Raw genomic sequence first — 19610 nt, forward strand, 5'->3', positions numbered from 1 at the left:
ATGATGCATATATATATATAAATTTATATATATATATATATATATTTATATATGTGTGTGTGTGTGTGTGTGTGTGTGTGTGTGCGTGTGTGTGTTGGGGGGGTGTCTATCTGTGTGTGTGTGTGTGTGTGTGTCCAGAGTTCATTGTTTTGGATTCAATAAAAAAGAATGTTTAACAGTTGTCCACAGAATATAGCGTAATTTCAGATATATTTGCTCCTTGTCACGGTTCAGTTCATGCGTTAATTCTCCACAGTGGCAAATAGCAGAAGCCAAACTGTACAGTATACTTGTGTTCAACCCGACACATCCACGCATCCGCACACACTTAATCACACACACGCACACACATACAAAAACGCACACAAAAAAAGGCCAAGTGGTCTTTCTATAGTGTCGCCACAGTCCGCGTCTCCCCTCCGTCACAGCGAGTGTCCAAGTTGGGGGGAACTTAGGATTGGCCGGCCATTTTTTTTTTTTTTTCCCAAAACCTCAGATCTTCCCAAAAAATGTGTAAGAAAGCCACAAAAAAAACTATAAAGGAGGGGAAATAAAAACTAAAGGAGCGTGGACAAACGAAAATAAAACGTTGGCATGTGTGAGAACACACTCGGTGAGCAGGTGAATTCAGGTCAAAGCGTGGAGGTCGTCTGGTGACCCCTCAGGGATCCAGCAGCCAAAAACAAGAGTCCAAAAAATGCGGCTGCACTCCTTCGACCTTCGGGACCTTTGCTGTGCTCGTGACCTCTGACCTCAGCCTGTCATGTCCCATCCTCTACCACCTCACCCTCCTTCAGAAACTGCCCTCAGGAATTTTTTTTTTTTTTTTTTTTTTGCATTTTTGTTTTTTTGCTTTTCGCTTCGATAACCCACCTTCAATATGAAGATGGAGAACAACACGCGTGCACAGTCAAACAACTTCTATCAGGGAAAATAATCACCCTCGATCTCCTGAACACCTCGGATTTCTTTTTTTTTCTTCAGTTTTTTAGTCCTGTGAACAACATCTCTGGTTCATGTTTTACTATCATCATCATCATTATTATTGTTATTATTATTATTATTATTCCAGGGTGTTCGTATTTTTCACTACATATTGTGTCCGTCAGAACTGGGCTGAGGCGTCAGAGGGAGGGAGTGTGTGTGAGGACCAGAGTGAGGCAAAGGCCGCCCTCACAACAACACACATGCATGCAAACGTCAACCCACACCAGAGCTGGTGAGGCACGCTTGGGATATGGGGCGGCGCAGGGGGTGTACCTTCAAAAACACACTCATTCGGATTGGATGGAAAAATAAACTACGACAAATAACAGCAACAAAAAAAAAAAAAAAAGCAGGGACAGGAAATGGAAGTGGTAAAGAAATAAAGAAAAAAAATCAGAGGCACCACAAGCCAGTTTCATCGCGTCCAAGTGGCAGAGATGGGTCAGGCAGCAAGGGTTTCCCAATGGCTCTCTCTGGCACAGTTCCTCCCCCCTTCTTCCTGTCTGGCTGTCCTCAGACCGCATCGGTCCGCGTGTCCTCCGTCGCTCACACCTGAACAGGAAGCGTTTGGTTCATCTGTAGTCTCATGTCCTGAATGCTACCGAGAATCTTCTTCTGATGGCCGGCCAACGTCACACCTATCCGCAGCAGGTCCCTGTGGAGGCAAGAGGAGGTGGTAAGAACAGATGGCTCGGCTGTAAAACAAACATCACACGCCTGAAGATGAAGTGCAAATTTTACTTTTCACCCACAAGTGAACAGACACTCAACCGGGTGGGGGTGGGCGGCTGCAAACGCCGGCTTCCTTACGGTCTGTCAACAGAATGGGCGCGCTCATCTCGCAATGGTGAATGCTAACCTTAATGCAACATGCTTCTGTTGCCTGGCAGGTGGGTGAATGAGAAGTGGGGGGGTTCAAAGCCATAATGTGATGGTTAATGATTAAAGAGTGAACTCAACTACTGTTGGACAGCTGGCAGACTTCACAGAGTCCACAGCAGCTTTAGAAACAGAGAAGTGGAAGTTTGTTTTCTTTTTCTCAGAATCAAACGTGTCAGTAAATCAGATTTAACTTGACCTCTGATGTGCAACGTTCTTAAGTCGGTGCTTTAAAATTGAAAACTGCAAAACAAGAGGACCGGATGGAGCAGATCAGCGATTTCACAACTAGAAGAAAAAGGTTGTTAGCGGTGAAAATCTCACAGTGCTGACGTACAGTTGACATTACGGCGCTCTTAGAGAGGGCGGGCGGAAGGCGTGTACCTGCTCTGGCCGCCATTAATCAAACGTAACATAATGTAATCATGGTGGTCATGTTGGTTTAACACAATGATATCACTAGAACCTTCTCTCTTCCGCTCGCTTGTTTGATTTCCCTGGTCGATAGACGAGGACGGCGTCTGGGACGGCGATTAGCTGACTGTTGGGGCTGCGCCACAGTCTGCGTCCTCTCCGTTCAGTCACACACACACACACAGAGGATAATCTAATATTACACGCAGACACCATACACTCTGCTTGTCTCATTGACTTTGTGGCCTTATCTATTTGAATACAAAACCATGCACGGGAACCCGTGCACACGCAGACACACACACACCTCGCTGTTGCCAAATGAGGGTGAATCGCCACAATCTCGCACAAACAAATGGTGTTTTTTATGCACCCCCCCTTTTTTTTCGCCTCAAATTTCACCATCTCCATCAGCACAGCGACGGAGGATGAAATGATAATAAATGGGCGCCATTAGAAGAATTACTGGCCATTAAGGGCAACAGAGATCCACAGTACACCACACCTGTCAGCCCGGGCAAATTGAAACAAATTACCCCCACCTCCATTGCCTATTATGCAGCTAATGAGGATGATTTATTTATCATTAGAATTTTAATTCATTTATTTCATCATCACTGGCCTGCAATTTCCATGACTTCCATTACATCATTTCCTGTTTGTAAATACGCAGGAGGGCGAGTCTCAAGGTCAGCTGGATATCGAAGTAAAAGAAGCGCTCACCGAAAAAACCCTCTACGTTTGTCTGGCTGCCTATCAGATTATCTGTTTGCTTTTGCCACGGCGGATTGATTTTACAAACCCCCCCTCCATCCTAATTACATAATCCCTATTCTGCAGAACACCTATACTTATTATACAATCACGCACCAAATCACAGGAGAAGCATTTGTGTTTCCGTGTTTTGTATTCATGCACAAACTCTCATTCTGATGCCAGGAAATCGTATTGATGCTGAAACTAGTATTACAGTCGCTGAGGAATACATAACATTAACGGCTTAATACTCTGTGTCTGTAAGGCATGATTTATCTAACACAGCATCTCTGAAATGTCTAATTCTAATGTTAAATGCACCAGTCGGGTGAAAATGTACTTTATTTTTCTCAGTTTCATGCTTGAGCCTACTCAGAGCCCACTTTTCACATCTTATCATGTTTAATTTAGCCATGAGACTATTTTTATTCCCTCAAGATCAATCCATCTAACACTAATTTGACTCTCAAACTCAGCCCAGTCAATCATTTTAGGCCTGATTAGCAGGATCCTCTCTCTCTCTCTGCACTCACTCTGCTGTCATCTGGGCCACCAGGTCAAAGGAAGCGAATCCGGCGTTGACGAAGTTGTCACGGTAGCGGCTCATCTTGATGGCGTCCAGCCAGTCCCCCACAGTGGTGAAAGTGGTATAGTCTGGCACACAGCGGTCAAGCAAGGGCTGGGAGACCCTACATGGAGGAGAGGGAGGAGAGGGAGAGAGAGAAACAGAGCGAGAGAGAGGGTTAAGGTCGTCACTCTGGCTGCCTCTACCGGCCAACCTCACGCCAAAAACGCCCCCCGCCGAGCGCCGCCTCCACCTCTCCTCCTCTCCTCTCCCCTCTCATCTCCTCTCCTCCACATTTAGGGAGCTGTGTGCACATGTAAGGAGCTGGATGGGGGGGTGGGCAGGGCTGGGATGGGGGGGTGGAGTGTTTTATGACTCTGGAGAGACTACTGGCTGGAGGCTTGGGTGGTAGATGCTGGCACGCTGCAGCTGGTGAGGCAGGCTGGTGTATGTTAATAGAGCAAATGTGAAATCTTGTTGAACGACGAAAGCACACATCGCAATTTACAAGGAACCAGATTTATGTCAGGACAACTATAATCATTCGCAATTATTACAGCAGCAGTTGTTGTTGTGTTGTTGTGTGGCGACGGAAAAGTGCACCTGGTGAAAACTTCCTGTTTGTCACTTCCTGCTCTTCTTGTTCTTGCGTCGTGTCACCGTGGGGTGACATTTCATGGGGACTAACTGGGCAAGAAAAAATAAACCTGAAATCCAATCCAGTGGTTGCACTTTCAAACTGTGGTTAAAATCTGATCTGGGGAGATTGGATTCCGTGCGGTTTAGCTGGTCACCTCAAATCAGATTCCAGTTGAGGCTACGAGCTTGCTACGCTGCAAAGTGCATCATTATTGTACTCCGTGCACATTCCCCCCCACGGAGACAAAGGGACGCATGCAAGACGGTTCCAACAGCAGTGGAGGGACGTTTTCGGGAAAATGGTTCGTGACAGCAAAGAAATATCAGTGGAATGTAAACACAGATGCAGCTCATGTGAGTGTGGTTGCATTGCGACTGACTCATGAACTTGTGAACACTGACAAAACATGGAAGGAGTGACTCACTAACCTGCATGGCTGACCGTGCAGCTTCATGGGTATGAAAACATTTAGCTATGCGCTCGCTGCTTTGGTCCAAACTGTGCGCGCACACCTGTTGACAATCTAAAAAGGCCCTTCCAGAGAAAAGGCTAACCCGCTGCGCTGATCAATGCTGCAGATAGAGGCCACCTTGGGAGTTTTAATAAAACTTGTGCTTCTCCGACTCGGAGCCGAGCGGAGCGAATAAACAGGAGAGGGGTGTGGAGAGGATGGAGGAGGAGAAACAGAGCGAGGGATCGGGCGGAGAGAAAGAGCACCACTGTCTCCTCCTCTCTGCTCTGCTGATCCCTGTCATCCTTCTTGATGGCATTAGATTCATTAACAATTAAAAGAGGAATGGGAGGGGGGCGGCAGAGAGAAAAGGCATGGAGGGGGAGTTAATAACAGTGATACAGAGGCTCCATTGAGTAGTGTAGATGGAGTGATTTTTAATAAGGCCTGTGCTTCGGAGCCCAAGGCCTCGGGCCGTCGTTAACGCCAGCCTCTACCTCTTCTCTTAATGGGGTATTGTTAGTCCTCCTTCTAATGTTGCCTTCAAAAGGCTCCAGCCACATGTGAGCCACAAGCAGAAACACAGCAGGAGAGCTGGCTAATACCGTGAGAAGGCCACAGGCCACAGCTACACCCGGGCTCAATCGCTGCCACTTCTGATGTGACAAAAGTTGACTTTATTACTCTGCCAAACACACACAGTGGAACACAACCAGAGGGCCGTGATGTCACAGAGTTAGCTCACCTCCAGCCACCCTTCAGCGCCGAGCAGGACGACAGTATCATCTCTCACTCCTCCCTTGCTAGGTTTGTCGGCAGGAGGCCACCTCTCCACTGGCCCGTTTAAAATCTCGTTAGTGGCTAATTAAAAGGCGCTCCCATCTCTTTTTTGCATCGCCTTAATCGAGCTAATTAACCGCAAGCTTAATCTTCTAAGAACGTCACTCCAGCGGCCAACCGAGACCCCGCTTTCCCCCATGAGCCCGTACCAAGGATTGTCTGCAGTCCTCCCTCAAGACAGAAAGACCCTGATGAAGGGACTGATAGGTAGGTCAACCCCTCCCTCCATCCCTCCTCACTGCTGCCTCCTTCTTCTGCACTCCAACTCTGCCACCTTCTCTCCTCCAAATTCTTTCCAGGAAAAAGGTTGTAGGAGAAACGCGGTGCGGCTGAATGTATATGTGACTTCACTGATTGAGCTGTGGGTCAGAGGGGGAGTTGCTTTAAGGGCCCATATTGACCGATGGTAATTTGCATCACAGCTCTGGCTGCGTTTGTGAGAACCTGTGTGGTATACGGGAAGAAATCTGCTCTTTACAGGACTTTAGAGATTGTTAGAGCTGAGTCAGCGTGACTTACACACACTGTATCAACTTGGATAAGGAATATTTGCTCAGTGGAAATCATTATCGCGGTTGTGCTGGCTCAAGTACAAATGAAACGGCTTGGCCAGCACTCTCATGGCTGAAAAGTCAAGTGACTTCATTCAATAAACTAATGACCTTTCACTGTAATCTATCATGAGTCCAGCTGGTCTCCAAAATTCAGCTGAGGAAAACCAGAGACGCACTAATGTCCATTAATCAGTGATCATAATCTGACATTATTTCCCTTTATGAAAATTACTAATCCGCCTAATAAAACTCAACAAGCACTTCGGGAGACAGCAAGAAAAGCACAATCGCAAATTAAAGTCAGTTTCTGTGATAACCACCTGAACTGGGCTCTGACTCACCCGGTGGACTGTGTGCTGTTGGTGACCACCTTGAGGCTGGCGGCGTTGCGGATGAGTTTATCCAGCGTGGCCACGATCTGGGTGAACTTGGGCCGCAGGTTCCTCTCTTTTACCCAGCAGTCCAACATGAGCTGGTGCAGCGCTGTGGGGCAGTCCATGGGTGGGGGCAGTCGATAGTCCTGCTCCACGGCATTTATCACCTGAGGAAGGATGAGAGAGAAATCACAATCACTTCTAATCAGCAAACGTTGCGTTGAAGGAGCACCAAAAACCAAATGAGAGAGAGAGGTCAATGCAAAGAAGGAGCGAGGGAGGACAGAAGAGGATGAATGATCGAGGAGGGAGAGATAAGCAGAAAAAAAGCACCTCAGGTGATACAAAGGAATAACCGAGAAAGCTGAGCGAGAATGGCTCTTAGAAATCTGCCCTTATATCAAATCTGTGACATCATTGTACCAACCAGACCTCAGCTCATCACATGACCTCGGCTTTAAATGGCAAAACAAAGGCTCTGCCCCCATTTACATGTCTGAATTTCTTCCCTTTAAATCACAAAAGTGTTGTTTCAATAAAACTATTCTTATTATGATCACACAGCTGCTTACATCTTGATTGCTCATGTCCCAGTACGGCCGCTCGCCGTACGACATCACTTCCCACATGACGATGCCGTAGCTCCACACGTCGCTGGCCGAGGTGAACTTCCTGTAGGCGATGGCCTCGGGGGCCGTCCAGCGGATGGGGATCTTGCCTCCCTGTGGATATGCGAATGAGTAGGTGAGCATGAAATACTGGAGGGATGGAGCACAAACACACAGAGTCGCACACATACGAGAGGGAGAGAGAGGGTGAGGTAAAAAAACACGTAGTCTGAGGGAAACGTTAATACACAACACGTGGGCGCATGCTGCAGGACCCCAAACACCACGGACACACATGGCCAGCAGCACAGTTCGAGAAAATGATGTGCACAAACACGTGAATGTTTTATGTGCTACAAGCTGTATTTTAACATCAGTATATCACTGTGATTTCAGACCCTTAACTGGCACACAAACTGAATTGGAGCCGAATCGATTCCCTGACTGTTACCGACACTGTTGTTGGTGCTTTTGCTTCTTTCTTTTTTTTTTTTTGTTCTATTTTGTTTTGCCTTTAATCAAAAAGGACCTAAGTGCTGGAAGTGTCTTTTCAATCAGCCTGAATCAGTTGTTTGCTGATCTGTCACTGCAGCACATTCAGAGGGCTTTAGCTGAGCTTCACAGGAATAAAAAATAAAAGAGGAATGCAGAGGCACCTGCATACAGGCTGCCTGTCTTTGTGTCAAGGCTGCTCATTTTCTACGACTATACTGACTCCCAGAAGCCTTCGTGTGCTCTGTCACTTTTACACAGCGTGTTGAGTCAGAATCCATATTTCATTTCAGTAATTTGTTAGCAAATGTTCTTCTTCAAAAGCTTTTGGAAATCTGCAAAAGTATCATCAGAAACACGGAGCAGCACGTGTCCAAATACAAAACCAAACCAAAGACACACAAGTGTCCACAATTTGGCCCTTTTGGAAATGCGTTAGTGAGCGCAGATTCAGCTCAAATCCACTGTTTTAGGCTTTTCCCTGCTGCTGTGAGCAAAAAAAAGTCCTTCTGCTCATAATGGTCATGTCATGTGGGACCAGACTTGACACAGATCTATTTTTTGAATACACTCGCACTTTCCAGTGTTTCATCTCATTCGTGAAAGGGGTCAAAATTTGCAGTAACAGTGATGTGTTGATGTTAAAACATTACACATAGCGTCTTTAAACATCATTTTTGAAACACGAACACGTCCATGCTCCGACTCACCAGCGAGCTGGTGTAGGTGGGGTCCGACGGGTCGTCCTCCAGGAAACGAGACAGGCCGAAGTCAGACACCTTACACACCAGATTACTGTTGACCAGGATATTGCGGGCAGCCAAGTCTCTGTGAACGTAGTTCATGTCTGACAGGTACTTCATGCCTGCTGCGATGCCGCGCAGCATGCCAACCAGCTGGATCACTGTGAACTGCCCATCATTGAGCTGGCAAAGGAAGACACAGAGCGACAAGGATAAATTGGATTGTAGATCAAGGTTGCACCTTCAAAGGAATATATGCTTTTCTCCCTATTATTTTTTTAGTCCTGTGTCTCTCCTACTGTCTGTGCATATGTTTTCTTAGCTGCATAATTCATCTCCCATCACTTCACTCCATGATGCTGTTGTCTTGTCTTCCAACCTATCCTCTCTATATTCCCCCGCAACACTCCCCTCTCTCTGGCAGACAATGTATGATGTGACTTTGAGGCAGGGATTCATCGGAGACTGAGCTCTTTGTAAATGTCATCAATTGCCTGAATGCAGCATTTGTTTGATACCCGTCATGAGCACTGCAGCAGAGCTTAAGAAGACCTTTTATGGCTCCAAGGCAAGATCAAAGAGATTTGGGTGGGCTTATTTGCCACGAATAAGATCCATGTTTGTTAAGGAGTGACTCATCTTGGAGCTCCTCCCGTGTTTGATGTTTTTTTTTTCTGTCTTTCTCACCCTCAGGAAAGAGTCCAGCGCCCCGTTCTCCATGAACTCGGTCACAATCATGACTGGCCGACTCTTGGTGACGACGCCTTCCAGACGGATGATATTGGGGTGGTCGAACTGGCCCATAATGGACGCCTCGGACAGGAAGTCTCGCCTCTGGCGGTCGGTGTAGCCCACCTTGAGGGTCTTGATGGCCACGATGATCTCCCGGCGCCCGGGAAGCTTGAGGCGGCCACGGCACACTTCACCAAACTCTCCTGCCGGAGCCAAGGTGAGACGGCCACAGAAACAAAGAGGAAGAGGAGAGGTGGAAGGAGAGAGAGAGAGAGAGAGAGAGAAATAGGGAGGGGAGAGAGGCATGACGGAAGAGTGGAGGAGAGTGGGGGGAAAGAGGGGAGAGGGTACAGTTAACTGGTTAGAACCAAGGAGCCAGGGAAGGGTAGCGGGAGGGGGTGGGACGGGGGGGCAACTGCAAGAGAAGGCAGGACTCTAGGCCAGTGTGAAGGGATGGAGCATTCAGTGACTTAATGCCGTTAAAGTACGGATTAAAAGAAACAGCATGAGTGCGAGCTGTGGTGATGTGAGATGTAGAGTTGATTAAAAAAAATTGGGGAAATGGTAAGGTGGAGGGGGGGGCAGAAAGAGGAGAGTGAGGGCAAAGGATCGGGGGGAGGGAGGGGGCAGTGCTAAGCTTCGAAGGAGCTGGAGACGTGGGCACAGGAGGAGGAGATCGGTGGAGACAGAAGCTTAGGCGTTCTGGGGGTTCTGGACGCTTTATGTTTAGATTCTACACCAAGCGTGTGCAAGAAAAATTAAGCAATGACAGCGATGTGTGTGGGGATGGGTGCAAATGCATTAGAGTGGGGGTTGGGTTTGTGGGTTGGGGGTGGGGGTCAGGGGGAGAAGGGATGGAGTGATGGAGGAATGGATCGTGGAAGGGGTAGAGGAAAGTAGGGGGACAGGGAAGACAGGGGATGAGGGTTCGTCACTTTTAAGGCGAACGTTGGGAAGCGACGGGTTTCAAGTAGCCTCAGCAGTAGAAGAGCTGTCGTAGTAGTAGTAGTAGTAGTAGTAGTAGTAGCAGTAGTAATGGTAGTAGCAGAAGCAGCAGTAGGGGAGTCCCATCTCTGCCATCACAACGTCCTCCTTTTTGGCTCAGATACAATGCTAAGAAAACTCAAACTCATTTGGCACAGTCCTGCAGCTTTTGAGCAGAGATATTACTAACAAATATATCAAATACATTTAATATTTCACTATCTACGACATCAAACGTAAGGAAGGGGCACACAACCACATGGTGGAGGAGGTGTAAGTGTTCAGGAACAGATACAGTGATCTAGTGGAAGCCCTCTTTAATAAAAAGGTTCCCAAGGCACTAAAATGTGGGCTGGGACAAAGACGGCCAATCCTGGAAGAGAAATTTTACGCCCCATCTGGACAAGATTAATGCTTCAGAGGGATGCATCAAATCAAATGATGATCAGTAACAACAGCATGTCAGCAACCAAGTCATGTGTTTTTATACAACACTCTCACTGAGACCTCCGAACTTTAATGTGGGCAACTGCTGGAGCTGTTGTTCAGACTTCCATCTGGATTCGCTGAGTGTCTATCTGTGAAGGGTGCTTTAAAAACTGGAGGGCCAACAAGTGTGCCAAATAACAAAAGGCTATAATTAATACTGAATGAGATAAGAGAGAAATTACACACATGGGCTCGGACAGGATTACATTTTTCCTCTAGAGAAATGAGTCCCGTCTGTATGGGGCTCAAACATTGTCCAGAATCTGAAGAAGATTTGCTAAATCATTTAGAACTTTATGCCATGTCAAATCAATGTCCTTGCACAGCGTCTCTCTCTCTCTCCAGGATTGGAGTCCATTTTTTTAGGTCACAGGTGAAATAATAGTCCACCAAACAACAAGCTAGTCTAAACGAACACATCATGGTAAATAAGATGAGGGTGCTAGAACTGTGAGTGTCACTAGCTTAAAGAGATAAAGACAAACTGCAGCTAGTGAGTGCTGGAGACATCTGTGAGACTGGAAAGGGGGGTTCCTAAGAGGTGACGAGTGTGGTGGGGGGGAAGGGGAGCAAGGAGAGGGCTAGCGATGAATTGAGTGAAAGTACCGCTTGGTGTGAAGTCCTCTAACGGTATGGCCTGGAGGTGACTAGCAGCCTTCCCCCTGTAGCTCAGGAGCTTTGGTGGGTTACCTGCGCCGATGACCTCCTCGATCTTCACGCAGGAGACATCGATCTCCTTGGCAAACTCGCGCACGGCTTCGTTGGGGTCCTCGTAGGTGAAGGGGTCGATGTAGACTTTCATTCCCGGCGTTACTATTGGGGATTCAGTGGCAAGAACAGGAAAGTGAATCTATGCTGCCAGAAATGAAACATCTCAACAACAAAAATGTGTCAAAATACTGTCACGTGGGGTGGGGTGGGGTGGAAGGGGAGGGGGAGTTAATGCTAAGATAAGAGCATGAGATACTGCTGTTGGAAAGCGGAGTAGCGTAAGAGGGGGCATCTTGGCGAAGAGACTTACTGTACTGCTGCAGTTTCTCTGTGTACTCCGACTCTGAACCGTTTCTCTGCTTTCTGTTGAGAAACATGAAAACACAAACTGAGTCACTCGGACTCTGAACAGCGGGGAGCAAATACTGGAGAGGAACAAAGACATGAGGAGAAAACAGATTCCCGATGGTGTCTGCGGAGATGCAGCCGCAGCACAACGAAGCTCGGTGAAGATGTTTAGTCTATCCGCACTGGAAGCAGAAGTATCCACTGTAGATAAAGATTGTATCAATGCCTGCTGGTAAAATGATCCACACTTTGGGACTGTAAGAGTCTAAACAAAGGATATTGTACCATTGTCTGTATCCTGCAAGCGAAAGACGTTCATTCTCGGTGCTTTCAAAATGAGCAGCCCGAGACAAAAGCAGACCTCAACAGCAAACTCAGCTGTCTTGCCTTTCTCGCCCTGAAGACATCACAGCGTTCATTTCATTTCAGTCTGCCGCTTACTTTCTCCTCATACGTTCGTTCTCTTCATGTTATTCTTACTTCCCTTTTTTCCTCTATGTTTTTCTCTTTTTTCTCATGTCTCAGTTTCTGTATGCACGTCTTCCTGCATGTCTGCACTTGGTGGTGTGGGGGGGGGGGGCGAAGATGGTGACAGAGTGAGGGGGCTGGGTTGTTGAAATTACATGTTAATGTGCTTCCTTTGTTGTCTAACCAGTAACCAGGGCAATAATACCCGATGGTGATTTGCATCTTATTTCAAATTCTAATTTGGTTCCGGAAAATACCGAAGCTCTGTGTTTTGTATTATTACTGTTTTCTCCTTCTTCTTCTTCTCCTTCTGTGGCGGTACAGAGCAGGAGCTAAGCCAAGACCCTGAGAGAGACACAATGTAGTGGTGTGAAAATAGAAGAGAGCAAAGAGGCAGGAGGGAGAAGGGGGGGGACGGGGGGGGGGCGCGGGGAGATTATTATTCAGTCTAGCGTGACCGATGCCCACGCTTGTCAGACGTTGCCTGCACTGGCTTTCGGAGGAACCCAGTCAGCAGTTGGTGCCAACCTTTCACACACACACACACATCTATATGTGCATACATACAGACATACCTACATACACAGGCTGAATTTGAAGCTTGACAAATGATTGGAATCAGGATAAGTGAGCACAGTTTGACCCAGCTGTTGCAGAGTCAGACTGAAAGGTGCAAGCAGCCGCTCAAGTTTTGCCGGTCAATTGGGCCCAGCAGACAGGGCCACATCTGGGGCCTGTGTGCTCGGGCAGCCTCACAGTTGACTCTGAGTGCTGGGCCATGAGGGCAGGCCTATCAGGCCCGACAGCTGCTCCGCCATGCTGTGTCCAGTGAGCAAAGTCGCATTTTGGCCGGAGCTGTTTACTCTTCACAGATTCAGAAGGCTAATCTGGCATTCAAAAGTCTCACAAGGTGGCACAGAAATCTGCTGAGACTGTACTGAGTTCTGGAGGACGTGCAAACAAACTTGACATTTGAAGCTATCTCATTTTTTTCTTTTGTTCCAACTTGAAACAAAAATCTTTCCACAAATGTTTCTTTAAGTCCTCGTTGTTTGAACACACTGTGCTGGCTAAATAAAAGTAAATGAGTCATAGAGGAAGTGCTCTGCCACATCAAGGTCTGCCACTGCTTCATAAGTAGCTCACGCCCATTTTCTTTTTTTTTTTTTTTTTTTTTTTTTAGCCCTGCTTTGGGAATTTCTGGATCGCTGTTGTGTTCACGAGTTGTGTTCTGACCTGAGACAGACGATTGCAATGACCACAACAGCAATGATGAAGACCAAGGTGGCGGTGGCTGATCCCACGATGAGCGGCAGCTGCTCCTGCCATGACTTCGGAGGGTCGGCTTTAGTGGTCAGAGAGAGAGAGTGGTTACTATTGTCACACTCGCTGTGATCCAGTTTAATAACCAAACTGCCAGTCATGAAGCTCACTACAGGACGACTAGATCTGGATGCTTATGAACCCTTCAGACTACATTTAGCACACAAGAGAGCTAACAAATTCACTCATGAGGACAGAAAGACAAACTTCGCAATGCTTCTACTTTTTGTGCAGCAGTGAAGTTGATACCTCCAGTGAAAGCTAGAAAATTGTGGCTTTTTACCAAATTGAGTCAGTTTCTCCAAAAATGATTCCAGTTATATTTGTGTGAAAAATTGGCATAGTGGCTTCTGGCTGTGTGAGCTTTTGAGCCCCCATTATGTTCATAGGCTTATGCGCGGCACTATTATAGAGGTATTTCTACTAAGCCATAAATATTCCAGCACATCTCTGGGTAATGAAGTGCGTATGGAAATATCATACTTTGCAGGTTGGTGCTGAAGTCGGCTGGGCTGCTGTAACGGCCGTAGCCGGCCACCGTTCGGGCGCGGACCTGCACCACGTAAGGAGTACCGGCCTTGAGGCCTTCGATGCGTGCGTTGCTCCGCTGCGCAGTCATGGTATGGGCGATGGCCTCTCCCTGATCCTGCAGATGCAAAGACAGCCGCCGTTAACAATTATACCAAAACAGCAGCTTCGGTTGCCGCCTCATTCATCATCAGACCGGCTGATGTTCTACTTTCCCCGACAGGGCTGACCAATCTAAGTTGACGTGCGGGTGAAATAAATATGAAGACGAAAGCAGGAGAGAAATGTAGATGGACCAGCGCAGACAGCGTGTTAATCGAATGGGAGAAGGACAAGACAACAAACAGCAGACAGACACTGAGAGCCTTTGTTCTCCACTCGCAACTCTAATGCAATTCTAATGCATGTATTGAGAGAGGACGGGGGGTAAGAGGGAGGGCAAGAGGGAGCGATGGAATTAGGGGTACAGAAAAGGGCAGAGCATAATGGAAATATGGGGAAAGGATTGGGAGAAGAGAATGAGAGAAGGGAAGGAGGGATAGAAGGCTGCTAAGAAGGGAGTAAGTAGGCAAGGATGATCAAGCAAGCTGTGATTGGAAATGGTGACTTTCCTCTCTGCAGCCATGTGTTTATCAGCAGAGGCATTGTTTTCCACATTAACAGAGACACAGACGACAGAGAGCATGCAACTCATTGAAATTGGATTGAATTAGAGGCGTTGACTTACATTGCTGCTTACCTTCTCATGGTACTTAATCTCATAATCCAGAATGATTCCGTTGGGTTTCTCCGGAGGCAGCCAGGACAGGCTCATGGTGCTCGCCGTGGCCGCCATCAGGTGAACTGTGGGCACTGCAGAAGGAGCTGCATAGGAGGGGGGGGGGGTATAGATGAAAATCCGTTTTATTTATCGTTTTCTGTGTTATGCCTTTTCAAGCCCTATGCCCTTTTGTGTGTTCACATAGCCCTAGCACAAAGTCTTGGGCCGTGGGCTTTGTGAAAAGCTTTGGCCAATAGTTAGTATGCAGAACCATTCCCCACTAATGCTCGAATTCTCCCTCCCAGAGTCTTTGGGGAGGGAGAGGGGATGTCTAATTCTCCTGTGACAGGAGAATCAAACTGAAAACTGATAAGTGTCTGGTACACACAGTTCTCTCTGCCGTGCACCAAGAGTGGGCGAGCATGGGACCCAGCTCGTACATTCAGATCGACACATTTCACGCATAAAGCGAATTTCTTGTTGAACTTCTGCTGCACTTTTGCTCTATTGCCTTGAAAAAGAATTGGATATTCCGAAGAAATGCTGTGCATTGTGTAGTGAACATATGTGTACTGCTGCTGCACACGCTGTGTTTTTTTTTTTTTTTTGAATGCCGTCCACACAAAGACACAAACATAAAGGTGCATTGGTTTATGGCTGTACACGCACTTACAGAGGACCATAAAACGCACTTGTGCTCCACCCACCTGAGCTTTACAAGCTTTGTTCACATGTGCCTATTGATGGCCGAGTGCTGTCTGCCTCCCCGTCTTTCTCTTCCTCTTTCCTAAGTTCAGGCTTGTTCTGTAGCTGTGACTCACTCCCTCCTCTCAGTCGACTCCGTCGCTTTTGTTTCATAACTTTAACTGTCTATCTCCAGCGGCACTTTTTCTTCAAAGCTGCTAAAGTTGAATTTCCTCCCTTTTTTTTCCCACTCACACAATCACCTTGGTAATTTTTCCCCATTTCACTCTGCAGCTCCTCACTTTTCATTTCCCTCTCACTGCTGCACACACACACACACTCACTCACTCTCTCCTCATTTTTCTTAAAAGGTTTTTAATCCCCAGTTTTTAGTTCTTTGATCCAACCCCTTTGCATTTCCTTTCCTCCCCCTGCTGCCTGTGTTTGTGGCCAGACATCCTTCTGTTTCTCTCTCCGAACCTTCCCTCCCCTGCCAGACTCATCCACCCCAGCCCTCCACATCTCTCTTTCTCCCCCTGATGACAATACTTCCAAGGCAGATCCCCTGGTTACTCCAGCCAGGGGATTAGGGGCCCTCCTCTGGGAGAAGACGTTGCAGTAACCATGGAGGTGGCCTCTGGGGCTTATCGCCGCCGTACTATTTATTTTGGTTCTTAAAAGGTGAACGCACATGCAGGAATGGTCTTGGGACTACAGCAGGGGATAATCTGATCACAGTTGATGCTCTCTTGCCCTCCCTTTCCCTTCACCTCTCTCTCTCTCTCTCTGCACCCATCTGACCCCAAGCACCCAAGGATAGACAGTTGGTTCCTGTCAGCCCAGAGCTGGACCCTTCGAGAAAATAATGAGAACCTCTTATGGGGCCCCATGGGGCCTTTTGGTCCTGGACTCACAAGCAGGAGGCATTCGTAAAGCATTTCTACGAGCAGGAACGGGAGGTTAAAGGTGACGAGAGCAAGGCAGCGGAGAGAAGGAAGAGATGATGGGTGACGGGGTAAGGGATAATCCCTGGTGTTGTCTGAGACAGCAGAAAGAGCAAATTTAACACAGCAACTAAAATCCAAAGCACAACTTAAGAGCCCTTGGAGAGCCTGAACAAAACCACGCTGCAGGAACAAAAAGGCCAGCGTGGGCTCAACAGCACTGAAACTCACCCAGGTTGTTTAAGGTGAAACCGGCAAAGCCAAATTACCAAATTTTAAAAGTTCGCGCTTTTAAACTTACCTAACTGTCCACAGGCCGGCCCACCTTCCCATTTATCAAGTTAGCAGTTTTAATTCAAAACCAATGACCCAATTTCCACCCTAATTTACATCGTAAATCTCGGTGCTGTAAGGAGAATGAGCAGTGGCTCGTGATTACGACTTTGCGTTATTGTGTATATACATCAGCTGGGGTTAATTCTCACTTTCACTCAGCACCGATTGCTACACTGGCCTAGTTACCGTTGTTGCTGTGGGCTGCTGGGTAGGAAGCAGTGGGCAGCTCGCACACCGAAGGTTCACTTTGAATAGACGCTGCCTCGCTATTACTATTTGCAGCAGTGCTGGTGCAGAGCATTCTGTGGGCGTGTGAAAAAGGTCCCCTTCTAAGCTCATTCAGAAGAATGTCTTTCCTCTCAATCCCCGTTCAAAGGGAAAATATGTAACACACTCCTACATGCACACAAGACATTGATCTCTTCTTCTTAAGCATAGAACATAGTCTTTGACATTCTCTTGTATCTTTTCGAGCTTTTGAAAGGCGGCAGTGCCTACAAGTTGGATACTGATCTTTGACAAGCCGCCACAAGCCTGCAGCTTCACCTACCGGCCTGATTCGTGGTGATGTTCACTGCCGAGAACTGAGGCGTATAAGGGCTCTTGTTGGAAACGCCGTTGACCGCCTGGATCTCGAAGCTGTACTGCGTGTGGGCCTGCAGGTTACGGACGGTCACGCGGCGCTGGTTCAGGCCCAGGTGGCGCGGCGAGATGTCTACGTTGTCGTCGCACCGCGAGCACATTCCCCGCTCGGGCAGGCACTTTTTACAGATGACGTTGTAGAAGATGTCGTCGCGGCCGCCCAGGTCACGGGGCTCGCTCCACTCCAGCACCAGCGAGGTTTCGTTCACGATGGAGATGACGCTGCGTGGCGCAGAGGGAACGGCTACAAAAAGGGAGGTTAAAAAGTTGAAACGGATTCAATTCGGTGCACAATAACTGGAAAGAAATGTGTCTTGGTGACAGCAACTGACAATAGAGACACAGTTTACAAATCATTATACTCACATGCATTCATAATTCTATAGTTGCTAATGACACAATTCATGGCCCATAGTTTCCTTTTTGCTCTGGTATTAAAACATCTTTAATGCAGCAGAAAGCTTTTTTTCTCCACATAACACTGTTCCAGTAATGTTGCAGAAAGGAAAGAGGACAGGAGTTCAAATTTGAATTGCATACTCATTTCTAGTGTGTGTGTATGTGTGAAGAGTAAGTGATGGGGGGGTGTTCAGATGAGCGGGACAAACTATTGGCAGAGCCTTTGCAATTCTTATCCAATTACCAGAGCCTTATCTCTCACTGCACTGTGAAAGAATCAGCCTCCCACCCCAGCAACAGAAAGAAAAGGATCATCTGCTCTCTCCAGCAGTGAATGAATTAGCTCCTACGTGTGTGTGAGGCGGGCGGGGATTGGCAAGGGGGGGTCGCATGATAAAGTTTTGGATAACGCTGGGAAAGCAAGCAGGCTTGTTTGTCGTCTGCATGGTGGGAACGAACTCCTGAGAGCTTTTATCAGCCATTGAGGGTCACAATTCAAAGCGGGAAGCCCTGGGTGAACATTTACCACACAGGCGGCGGCTACCAACACATTTCACTACCATCCGAATGGATCAGCAGAATATGATGACAATTGCAATCATCACCGGTTTGTTTGTTTTAATGTGATGCTACACAGTCAATTGAGAGCGGCGTTGACTTACTGGTACAGGCTGAGTCGGCAGAGTCGGTGTCTGAGCGGTAGTAACCGTTACGACAGGAGCAAACGCTGGCTGCTCCTGAGCTGGCACGGCTGTTGGCAGGACAGGGCAGGCAGAAGCTGTCTCCCTGTTTGGACTTGAAGGTGCCAGGACTGCAAGCTGATGGCAGAGAGAAAGAGAGACAGAAGTGTGAATTATAAAAAAAAAAAAATCAATTGTTGTTGAGTAAGATTTCATTTTTCTAAATTTGTATGAGTCAAATGGTGCAGGAGGGAAATCTCATTGTGGTATGAAATGACTAAATAATAGTCTCCAATTGAGCCTTAGCTTTAGCATGGAATCATTAGCAGCATGATGTAACGTCTTAGTGAAAAGCACCAAAATGACGGGCGCATCACATTTGACATTTGTTTATAAGTGTATCTGAGCGTGCACACGAGCTGCCTCTGTCTCCTCAAACATCACGTAGAGCCCATCTTCACCACAGAGGAGCTTCTGAGCAGCATGTTGCTGTTTGCATAAACCTCTGCTCACAGGAAGAAACTGTCAGCCCAAATTACACTCATGACCTTCAGAGCCAGAAACGCTGGCACGGTGCTTTTAGCTGAATTCAGTCTTCTATGAAATATGTATAAACAAATGCGGACAGTCAGAGAGACACACACACATCGATGTGTACACAAACACACGTCTGTGGACTATGGTGCCAAAACACAACAACGTGGCCTCAACTCACTTGTAAATTAAACACACTTTCAGCTAACTACCTTAAACAGTTTTCCAAACCTGGCTCTTCATTAGGTGAAGTTGCTCAGATGAAACACTGGTGGCCTTTGTAATTGTCCCGGCTCCATTTATAGCAGCTGTTTGGAAGTTTATAACTCAGGTGATAAGTTGCAGACACGCCAGGAATCACTGACAGCGGCACTGTGATCCAGGACACTTTGGCAGGCTCCATATCTTTGATAAACTGTCTCGTTAAAAGATGAATGAGTTTGCTGCGCTGCTTAATAAAAAAAAGGAGCAGAGAAGGAGAGACAGGCGGAGTTTACAGAGGCCGGTTGATTAGCTGACCCAAGAGTGCATTTGTTAGCTTGTCAATGTCAAGGACGTGCTGCTATGTTTGTACCTGCCCCCCCCCCTTTGAAAACCACTGAGGGTTGGAGTTCAGATCACTTCCTCCTTCTTCGCCTGTTTTCCCATTTTTCAAAGTTCAATATTAGCACAAAACCATCAGTTGGCTGCACCGTGTACATTAGCACTGAGTGTATTTGTCCTTCCGCCATTAATCAGAGTTATC

The 19610-nt window shown here is 47.3% G+C and overlaps 1 protein-coding gene across 5 annotated transcripts in view; it reads right to left on the reverse strand.

Annotated features, from left to right (window-relative positions):
* Window positions 1-798: 798 nt before the first annotated feature.
* ephb3b (eph receptor B3b) overlaps window positions 799-19610 on the reverse strand; it is a 53355-nt gene continuing 34543 nt past the window's right edge. Inside the window, exons 4-16 of one of the 5 annotated variants that reach the window (XM_029499874.1) lie at window positions 18314-18469; window positions 17161-17496; window positions 14626-14750; window positions 13842-14004; window positions 13272-13380; window positions 11530-11582; window positions 11115-11333; window positions 8991-9238; window positions 8271-8486; window positions 7033-7182; window positions 6428-6627; window positions 3570-3725; window positions 799-1642 (exon numbers count right to left, since the gene is read on the reverse strand). In XM_029499874.1, coding sequence (XP_029355734.1) covers window positions 1534-1642; window positions 3570-3725; window positions 6428-6627; window positions 7033-7182; window positions 8271-8486; window positions 8991-9238; window positions 11115-11333; window positions 11530-11582; window positions 13272-13380; window positions 13842-14004; window positions 14626-14750; window positions 17161-17496; window positions 18314-18469 — 2240 coding nt within the window. In that variant the 3' untranslated portion in view covers window positions 799-1533. Of the gene's footprint in view, window positions 1643-3569; window positions 3726-6427; window positions 6628-7032; window positions 7183-8270; window positions 8487-8990; window positions 9239-11114; window positions 11334-11529; window positions 11583-13271; window positions 13381-13841; window positions 14005-14613; window positions 14751-17160; window positions 17497-18313; window positions 18470-19610 lie in introns of all 5 variants that reach the window. The other 4 variants (XM_029499876.1, XM_029499873.1, XM_029499875.1 and 1 more) reach the window with 4 other exon arrangements.

The sequence above is a fragment of the Echeneis naucrates genome, chromosome 4 (assembly GCF_900963305.1).
Source record: "Echeneis naucrates chromosome 4, fEcheNa1.1, whole genome shotgun sequence".
Lineage (NCBI taxonomy): Eukaryota > Metazoa > Chordata > Actinopteri > Carangiformes > Echeneidae > Echeneis > Echeneis naucrates.